The 10,729-nt window shown below is 39.9% G+C and overlaps 1 protein-coding gene across 1 annotated transcript in view; it reads left to right on the top strand.

Moving 5' to 3' along the window:
* slc5a5 (solute carrier family 5 member 5) overlaps positions 1–10,729 on the top strand; it is a 30,368-nt gene continuing 19,639 nt past the window's right edge. The window contains exons 1-3 of the mRNA XM_088350116.1: positions 1–658; positions 9,251–9,622; positions 10,609–10,674. Of these exons, the coding sequence (XP_088206242.1) occupies positions 9,254–9,622; positions 10,609–10,674 (435 nt within the window). The 5' untranslated portion in view covers positions 1–658; positions 9,251–9,253. The remainder of the gene's footprint in view (positions 659–9,250; positions 9,623–10,608; positions 10,675–10,729) is intronic.

Raw genomic sequence — 10,729 nt, 5'->3', positions numbered from 1 at the left:
GGTCTCTTCTTTCTCTCTTTCCCTACCTTTTTCAATTTTTTTCTTTATGAATTTCTCTTTCTCTCTCTTTCTTTCTATTTTATATTCTCTATTACTATTCTCTCATTGTCTTCCTTTGTGTTTCCCTTTGTCTTTCCCTCTCTTTCTGTCTCTCTCTTTCTCTCTCCTCCTCTTAATCCCCCTGTCTCAACAAATTTGTCTTATTATTTCTCATTTTCTTTTTCTCTCTTTGACTCAGTTCTTTTCTCTCCCCTTTCCTCCTCTCTCTCACACCCTCTCTCTTTCTATCGCTCTTTTTCGTTCCCTCCCACTGGAGACTGATCAACATGAGTGGTGTCATTTGTGTGTTGTTTGCTTAGTACAATATAAACAAATTTTAAGTTTAAATCAGATAAAAGTTCACACTGCATTGAAACAATGAGGGCTGTTATAGTAAAGTAGCATAATACATTCTTCTAAATTAATTTGGTGGATATTTTTTCCTTATTATTTGTAATATATAATCTATAAAAAACATCAAATTCTGAAGAACCGTTTGGAAGCCGAACTGAACGGCTCTTTTCAGTGAGCCGAAAAAGCCGGTTCTCTCAACAAACCCGGAATTAACTTCACGACTAGGCAAACTGCTGTGCACACTCCAGCTGTAACGAACGCAAAGGTAAGTCATTACTGTAAAATTAGTTTTTTTTAAAATCTTACACAAAAATTGCATAATTGTTATTTTTGTAAGTTTAATCATTTTAAAACATTTTATCAACAGAAAATAATTATCTTTTTACCAATGTATATCAAATTTATTTCTGAGAGTAAATTCAAATAAAATGAAATCCTCTTCGAGTCTGACAATTACAGATTCCTGAACCAATGAGGTGGTGCTTTGATTTAGATGTGTTCCAAAGTTTATCTTCTTACGAAAAAAGTCTCAGAATTTGGATGAATTTGATAGAAAAATACAGCATAGGCAGGGCTGGGAGGGTTACTTTAAAACCGGATTAGATACTCTAAAGTTATTACTTACCTGTAATCCAATTACTATAATATCGATTTGACAAAATTGAAATACTTTCGATTACTTTCTGATTAGTCTAAAAGCCAATATGCTAATAAAAGACAAAAACAATATGAATGAAATGACTAAATTGTGTTTACGGCAAATAAAGAATGTAACCTTGAAAAAAAATGAGAGGAAGCCAAGGTCTGATAGTTGCTTGAAGTCTTACCAAAAAGTGCCCACATTTTAAGATAAAAAAAATCTCTTTCTCGTGGAAGACAAAATATGCTCTCTTTTAGTTCTCATTAAGCGGACATTATGTACCCAATATTTAGTTTAACACAACCATTGTTCACTTTTTTACTTGTTTGAAGTAGGGATGCCAAACATCTTGAAATTATTCAGAATTATCAAATCCTCAAACTGCAAAATACAAAAAGGAAGATCATTCAAAATGACTAAAAGTTCCTGAACGCATCACTAGCCAGCAACTTTGTTGCTTAGCTGCCTCACGTACATTGTGTGTAAACCTCATCTCTCTCCGTGTCTCTCATGTCAATGATTAAAATGATCTTCGAGCGCATAATGTATTTGTAAATATATTTGGTAAATAATATAATCCTGCTAAGTAATTTGAAGCTAGAGCTCTTGTTGGTGATATGATTGAGTGGAGAGGTGTTGTAAAAGGATAGTGGGATGTGTGGACGCGTTCTAAGGGATGGGCAGGGCACCTTTATGATGCAGCAAGGGTAAACCAGTGAAAGCTTTCGGGCCCTGCTGTTGAAGAGTTGTGTCACCCTGACCTGAGCGACATGGCCGCTTTCTTGTGTCTCGTTTCATCTGGAGGGACGAAAGCATGACCAATTTAGGTGCCGAGGTGCTTAACTTGTTTGGGTGTTTGGGCATTTAGGTTGGCCATGGTCCCAAAAAATTTTTGTGTGTTTTTTGCTACTTTTTCCCTTTTTAACTTTCTTTGTTTTAGTACGTGTTTGTCTTGCTGTCACCCCTCTCGAGAGATATGACCAGGGTAGATAGATAGATAGCTAAGTAAAGGATTACCTGTATATTGATGACATATTTTTTCAGTAACTGTAACGGAATATAGTACTATAATAAATGTTGGTATCCTGTACATGTAGTCCGTTAATCCCCAACCTTGAGCATAGGAAACCTCGCTTTCTCCTTAAAGAGACAGTATTTATTATTTACAGTGTTGAAAATTCGTTATCTATAACGCCGTTACGTAACAGCATTATTTTTCAGTAACGGGGTAAGCTAACTTATTTATTTATTTTTTGCCGTTACAACGTCGCTATAATTACTGATGGTCAAAAGCAGTGAGTTACTTTGGCTGCAAAACGCTAACGTTGGTGTGCCTATGCAGACCGGTGCGTTCTTCAGCTTCCGTCCAAGTTGTTTACGTTCCGTCTTTTCGGATTATGTCATCATTCAAAATAGTGACTATAACATATTTAGATGGTATATATAAGAAGATAAGGATGTGGCCCTAGGGCATGGACTCTGACATATATGAGTGTAAGTCGAGCAGATCATAAATAGGATGTTATCTGTGTGTGTAAGTGTGGTATAATTGGACACTGTAAAGATGAGAGTGCTTCGTTTGCCTAATATATGTAATTATACAGGTTTTGCCACCTAATTTCAGTCTTTACCAACCTATCCTGTTTCCTGGAAAATATGTTTTTAGAGGGAAATTTTGGGTAAACTTTCAATGAGTCATTTAGTTTAAAGCAACAAAATCTGAATAGACGTGTCTTTATTGTTGGTTTAGCTTTAACGTACGCTTGACAAAGGCAAAAAAACAGTATTGTTAAAAAAAAAGACAACATCTCATCTCATCTCATTTGCTGCACCACTTATGCTCAGTAGGGTCACAGGGGTTCTGGAGCCCATCCCAGCAATCATCGGGCGGTGGGCAGGGGACACCCTGAACTGGTTGCCAGCCAATCGCAGGGCACACACGGACAGACAACTCGCTCGCTCATTCACATCTAGGGACAATTTGGACCGGCCAAGCCACCTGAAATGCATGTCTTTGGAATGTGGGTGGAAACCGGAGTGCCTCTTTAATAAAAAACAACACAGCAACTGAGTGGTAAACCCAGAGGAAACCCACCCAAGAACATGCAAACTCCGCACAGGAGGATTCAATCCCATGACCTCAGAACTCTCATCCCTCGTGCTGCCATTGTAAACATGCTGAAGAAAAAAAAGAACAGTCCACGGACCTCAAAACTCATTTTCAAGCGTAATTTTTGCATATGAAACTAGGAGCAAACAATGAGTAAAAGTTCACATACTGTCATGGTTGCCATGGTGCCCAATTGGCCCCGGCTGTGTGGCGCCAGCTGCGGCTCGTTGACAGATTGGCTTCCCTTCTATTCAAGCTTAGTGCTCTCACCCTTTTTCAGTCCGTCAACGAACCGCTGCTCCCGCAAGACTTCGGTTCTGACTGTCCAGTTTCCTGCTTGTGTTTCCTGTTCGGTATTGTTTCCGTCTATTTTGTTCCGTTTAATATCGAGCTCCAGTTTCATTCCAGTCTAGTTTGTCCTGTTTAATTTTCGATATCTAGTTTTGATATCAATCCTGTCTGTTCCGTCCTGTCTGGTATCGACCCCATCTGTCCAATATCTGCTCGTGCTATTGGCATCGATCTCGTCGGCCTCTGGCTTCCTGTCATTCCACGCCAGACTGCTGCCTTACGTCTTCCGCCCAACGATCGCTGAATCACTGGCGTTTGGGTTAACGTACATGACTGCCCCATTTCCCGTAAAATAAAAGCTTGTGTGAGAAACGTCACACATTTGGGTTCTCCTCCTGTCCCAGTTCTTGACACATACAGAGGATTTGGTGACATGTAAATCCACTTTTGACCTTTCACGGTTTTTTTTTTGTTAAACCCTTACACCCCCCCCAAAAAAGGCTTCTGCCTTTTGTCAATGACAATGGAATCATTTGGCATGATAACATTTGCTAATCACAGGGTCAAATTCTAGGTGGCTAACGTGCTCCAATGTGTGTGTCACTCAGCTCAGCATTCCCCAGATAACAGCTGACGAGACATACAATTGGTATCAGTGCAAATGAAAAGTAGTAACCCAGTTATCCTGAATCTTCACCCACTCACCCTCATTCCAAAAGATGCTTTCCTCAATGTTTGCTGGTTGATTAATGGAAGACACCAAATACAGCTACAATGGGTGCTTGGTGAATGGCGCCCGGCAAATGTATCCAAACTTGTTTTTGAGGGTCAAAGAAAAAATTAAGGATACTATAAAAAAAAAAAAATGCAGATCAAAGTCCTCTTTAATTTTTGAAAATTGTACTTTACCAAGCGCAGTAAAATAAAGGACGTTTTTGTTTTCAAACCAAAGGAAACTACCTTCTATAAAGTTTCTTATTAAACAAAAAAATGTTTTATGATGAGAATAAATGTGTTAAAGGCGTGTTCTGGAATTTGGAAATTTCCACTCGCTGACGCCATCTTCTGTCTTAAGTCATCATTGCAGCCTCTGTCAAGTGGCAAGTGAAAATACATGCATTTATTAAATGTGCTAGAATAAACTTTGGGGTTTTTTTTCAACTTTTTTTGCAGAATTGGTGGGCGTTTAGACTGTATTTGAAACAGGCCTTTTTTACATTCCCTATTTTTTGTGCTAAACCATCAAAAAAACGTGGTGACAAGCATGAAAGCAAAGAGGCACGGTGATTTTTTTGTTTATTTAATTAAGGCTATTTGAACTCATTTGGCCATTAGTTAATGGGGAAATTATTCTACTTCTACCTTTTTAAGGACACCTCAACAATGCACCCTACCTTTCAAGAGTAAATGGTTAAATTACTCAGTACGGCAGCGCAGTAGTTGGCCCGTGTGTGGCACAGTTCTAAGGTCCACTTTCCTGTGTGGAGTTTGCATGTTCTCCTCGTGCTTACGTGGATTTCCTCAGGGTAGAGAAAACATGCATGTCAGGTGAATTGGCCAGTTCAAATTGTTCCTAGGTCTGAATGAGCGAGTGAGTCGTCTGTCTCTGTGTGCCCTGCGAGTGGCTGGCAACCAGTTCAGGGTGTCCCCTGCCCACTGCCCGAAGATAGCTGGGATGGGCTCCAGCACCCGCGTGACTCTACTGCTAAAAATGTATGCATAGAATGCCAGTTCGTTATTTCGAGTATTAACACACTTTTTTAAACTTTTTGCGTTATCGACACTATTGGCCAATCATGTTGGTGTTATTTGAGTTACTTTACGCCAGGATCTGCTTTTGTAACCTGCGAATGAATGAATGAATGAATGAATGAATGAATGAACAAATGAATGAATGAATGAATAAATGCAATTAAACGGAAAAAAAAATTATTTTGAACAAAGAAAAAAAAACAACAAGAAGTCCAAAACAATGCTAACGTAACATGTCCGAAAAGGAATGGGAAGAGGCATATGCTTATTTAATCCTACCCCTTGGACCTTCTCATTAATAGCGTCTTCCAACTACGTACATCTCCTGAGTATTTACATATATCAAACCACCTCATAAATATACATAGGTTCATATTCCCAGAGAAAATGGAGAAAAAGAAAATAATAATAATACTACTAAAAATAATAATGATAAATACAAATAACAAACTGGATGGAGTTAACAAGTCTATAAAAAATCTGTGAAAAACACCTAGTGATCCCCAAAGCCCTTCATTTTTCCTGTAACCCATAATATCATGCGTTTGTAATGCTTTTTTGAACGCAACTTTTCACCCAACACGTTCCACAGTTTTACTCCACATATGGAAATTGAAAGCTTTTTTAATTGTTGTGCTTACACAAAGATGTTTTAGATTATTTGCTCCCTTCAATCTGTTGCTACCCAGAAGCATCTTATTTATGGCTATGTATATAATTTGTAAGGGTTTAATGTGAACCACATAAGTTAATTTTAATATGTTTGATTTCCAACACAGAGGATTTGTGAGATCTTTGTAACCAACATGATGAATTATCCTTATGGCTCTCTTTTAGAGAGTTAATAAAAAGAAAGAATACAGTATAGAGGAGGGCCTTTAGAACAGGTTGGAATTTCTTATCTAATGTTTGGACTCTCTCATCTGCTCGCTCAAAATCCATTGATGTTTTCTCTCCTTAGAGTAAGTGTTTTAGGGCCTTATGAATAAAGCAAGCACTGTTTTATATCCAACAATCTGAAAGTGTCATGAACAAGAACAAAATAGGGACCCAAACGCGTGACGTTCTCACACAAGCCTTTTATTTTACGGGAAATGGGGAGTCATGCACGTTAGGCAGCGGTCTGGCGTGAAAAGACAGGAAGCCAGAGGCCGTCGAGATAGGTTCCAATTGCCCGAATTGATATCGGGCAGATGGGGTTGATAACGGACAGGACGGGACAGACAGGATAGATAATGAATCAGGATATCAAAAATAAACAGGACAAACTAGACGAGAAAAAACCTGGAGAAAATAATGAACAGGACAAAAATAGATGGAAACTAATCTGAAAACCGGTATTAAACAGGACAAAATAAACGGGAACAATACAATACAGGAAATACCAACAGGGACAGGTCCGAGTCCAAACCCACGTCTTGCAGGACAGAAGTTCGTTGACGGACTGACAAAGTAAGAGAGAGCGCCTGAGCTTAAAAAGACAGAAAGCCAATCTGTTAATGAGCCGCAGCTTGCGCCGCACGGGCAGGGCCAATTGGGCGCCATAGCAATCGTGACACTACCAACAGGGGGCCTAAAACTGGGTTTGAACTGGGCACTGTTGTGTCCAATCATCCTGAACTCTTTATAAGAAAATTTAGAACATCACAGGTTTTTGGGTCATTCTAGTATCATTTCCACCACTATGCCAGTTTGTTAGTGTTCATTTCTGATTTATTTGTTGCTTTCCTCCTTCCATCTTCCGTTTCTGGTTTCGGTCTTTGTTTCTGATTTGGACTTTGGTTTGGTTTTGTTTGTACAATTTGTTGTTTTGTGAACCCTCCTTCTGTTATTAAATGCAATCCTTCTTTTTGAGCACCCCTACCTTAGTTCCTGCTTCCCCCACATGAGTCCATCACTCTCAAAACCATAAAAGAAATGGCAAATTACAGACGAGGAAATAAATACAGACCAAAAGGAAAGTTTGACAATATGCAGTAATGGATGAGTTTTCTGTCCGATCAATCTGTGCAACAGATATGTTATTACATTGCGTGTTCATGCACATACATGCATACTCAAAAGCTTGATGAACATCAATTTAGTGAAGATAAAGACACATATACGAGTTCATAACAGCTAAAGAATACCTGAAAGGGACAGTGTGTAATATTTGGTGCCTCTTAGTGGTAAAAAAAACATTCATCCAGTAAAAAAAACGAAACATTGATTTGAATAGTGAGCAAAAATACATGACCTATCATACCAATCCTAATTTTTATAAAAATAGGCAGAGAAATCTGTGATTCATTTTTACCGTTGAATCCCTTCTTGGATCAGCACCATGTTCTTCTGGCATCTTGCTGCCACTCTCTACAGGGTATCACTAGCCCTCGATCGTACCAGACAACACAGTGCCATCTAGTGGTCAATTATTACACATCAAGACTTTGAGAGAACATCACACACCAATAAAGGAATTAGATACAAATTCATTCAATAAAAAAATCACCCACAACACGGTCATCTATCTCTGCCCGGAAGTTACCAGAGCCAAGCTAGCCACTGCGTTACGTCTGCCAAAATTTAATCATGTATGTTACATTTCATTACACATACCTAATAGAGAAGGGCGGCATGGCAGATGAGTGGTTAGCATGTCCGCGGGACAGTTTTGAGGTCATGGGATCAAATCCAGCAGCCAGCCTTCCTGTGCGGAGTTTGCATGTTCTCCCCTTGCTTGGGTGGGTTTCCTCCGGGTTTAACACTTATCCTCCGTGCCGCCTTTGAAAATTCATGTTGCTTATTATTAAAGAGGCAAATGTTGTCTTTTTTTACAACACTGTTTTTTTTTTTGCTTTTGTCAAGACTACATTAAAGCTAAACCAACAATGATGACACGTCTATTCAGATTTTGTCGATTTAAAATGAATGACTTATTGTTTTACCCTACATTTCCCTCTAAAAACATCTCATCTCATCTCATCAGCTGCACCGCTAATCCTCAGTAGGGTCGCGGGGGTGCTGGAGCCCATCCCAGCAATCATCGGGCAGTGGGCAGGGGACACCCTGAACTGGTTGCCAGCCAATCGCAGGGCACACAGGGACAGACAACTCGCTCGCTCATTCACACCTAGGGACATTTGGACCGACCAATCCACCTGAAATGCATGTCTTTGGAATGTGGGAGGAAAACGAAGGGCCCGGAGGAAACCCACACAAGCACGGGGAGAACATACAAACTCCGCACAGGAATTCCGGTAGCCGGATTTGAACCCACACAGGAGGTTCCCAAGCCCTTAGAACTGTGCCGCTGCCCCCCTCTGAAAACATCTTTTAGAGAAAATAGTTTAAAAGTATAGGTTTGTAAAAACTGAGATTCAGTGTCAAAACCTGTATAATTACAGATACAGTGCAGATAATGGATGGATGGATACCTAATTGAGAAATTATGTAACTGTTAACTTTTTAGGCATGTGTAAATTTTTGTGTATATGCATGACCTCACTCTTGCATGAGGCAAAACAAGCCCGAGGCGGCATTAAACACCCTGATGGGCCGGTTCTAACGTCCGGCACACAAGTTTGACAGCCCTGAGGAGGTGGCAAGAAAAATGGATGATTCATAAACAGCCAGAAGGGGGAGAAGATGTGTCCATATGTTTTTGTAATAGATGTTCTAAAGTGGGGCACTACGGCGGCGCAGTGGTTAGCGCTTGTGCGGCACAGTTCATGTCATGGGAACCTGTCGTGGGTTCAAATCCAGCTCCAGACTTCCTGTGCGGAGTTTGTATGTTCTCCCCGTGCTTGCGTGGGTTTCCTCCGGGCACTCCGGTTTCCTCCCACATTCCAAAGACATGCATTTCAGGTGAATTGGCCGGTCCAAATTGTCCCTAGGTGTGATTGGGTGAATGAGTTGTCTGTCCCTGTGTGCCCTGCGATTGGCTGGCAACCAGTTCAGGGTGTCCCCTGCCCACTGCCCGGAGATGGCTGGGATGGGCTCCAGCCCCCCCCTGCGACCCTAATGAGGATAAGCGGTACGGCTAATGAGATGAGATGTTCTAAAGTGAGACTCCTTTGTCCTAGAGAATGATAGAGGACCAGTCAGCCGGAGAAACGACCACGCAAACCTTTGTCACAGCCGACTATGTGGTCTTTACCTTCATGCTCCTGGTCTCCATGGCCATTGGGCTCTACCAGGCCCTGAAAAAGCAGCCGAAGGACGCCGGTACTGATCACTTCTTCACTGGTGGCCGCAAAATGTCAGCGGTACCTGTTGGGCTCTCCCTCTGTGCCAGCTTCATGTCAGCTGTCCAGGTTTTAGGAGTTCCGTCTGAAGCATACCGTCATGGGTCCAAATTCCTCTACATGTGCCTCGGACAAAGCATCAACGCTGTGCTGACGGCTTACTTGTTCCTGCCCGTTTTCTTTCGACTTGGGATCACAAGCACCAATCAGGTTAAAATTTGTTTTTTTTGCAAATTTGAAAATCTCTAAAAATCGATTGTATTTGTTGAAATTTTAACTCATGATCTAGAGTATTTCTTTTTATTCCTTTTACTATATTTGAAAAATATGTTATTATACAACATTTTGGCCACTCAATTCGGGTCTCCGTGAGATGGGGCCATTCCACAAGAAAAGCTCTGGTAAAAATCTCCAAAGTTCTCTTTTTTTATTTCTACACAAAATAACATCAAAAATAAAAAATACAAACAATACGAACGAATATGAAACTAAATCAATCATAAATGAATCCAAAATTCACGCAAGCTCCACTTAAATTAGACTTTCATATTAAAGGTGGGTTGCTTTGCTTTAATAGAATATTTTCTACACCGATCACAATTTTTTATTAATAATGTGCTGTCGTTTTGGATCTTACTAGATTTTTACCCTGATTTTGATGTTTTACTATTTTTTTTTCCCAGAATAACGACGCTAATACTTAAAATGAGCAAAAAATATCTGTCAGTGGAACAATTTTTATTTTTATTTTGGAAAATATTATTAAAATCAGCAAAATCATATTTTTTAATTTATTTGCCTTATTCCATTGTTTTTTTTCCCATACGATCTTAAACAGCTTCGTCAAACAAAATCTGCTATGGATAAATATTACTAGGCTGAAGAAAAAAGAAGAAGAAAAAAGAGCTACTGAAAAATGGCATGCTTTTTTCCAAAGACAGAATTGGGCAAGTTCTTGCGGCACACTAGACAAGGTTTCATGGCACACTGGTTAAAAAACAATGGGCTGTAGCAAAGTTACCTTGGTTAATTAACGCTACTCTAACAATCATCCAGAGTCTACTGTCCCTCAAAATGTTTTTTTAACTTCAATTCTACGTGTGTTGAATAGTTGTTCTGTGAAAAATCAACCCAAATCAATATGAGGTGAGGAATGATGAGGAATGCTCTAAATGTGGGCTGTCTGCCTGTTACAGTATCTGAAGATGAGGTTTGGCAGAGGGATGCAGCTGCTGGGCAGTATCCAGTTTCTTGTGGCAACGGTAAGACAGACTTGCGGTCAAATATTGACATAACGTATTCCATCATGTTTTATGT

Source organism: Urocampus carinirostris, chromosome 12, assembly GCF_059441175.1.
Source record: "Urocampus carinirostris isolate Australia breed hairy pipefish chromosome 12, RoL_Ucar_1.0, whole genome shotgun sequence".
Taxonomy (NCBI): Eukaryota; Metazoa; Chordata; class Actinopteri; order Syngnathiformes; family Syngnathidae; genus Urocampus; species Urocampus carinirostris.
Note: the sequence above shows the minus strand (reverse complement) of the source record. Positions and strands in the feature narration are given on the sequence as shown.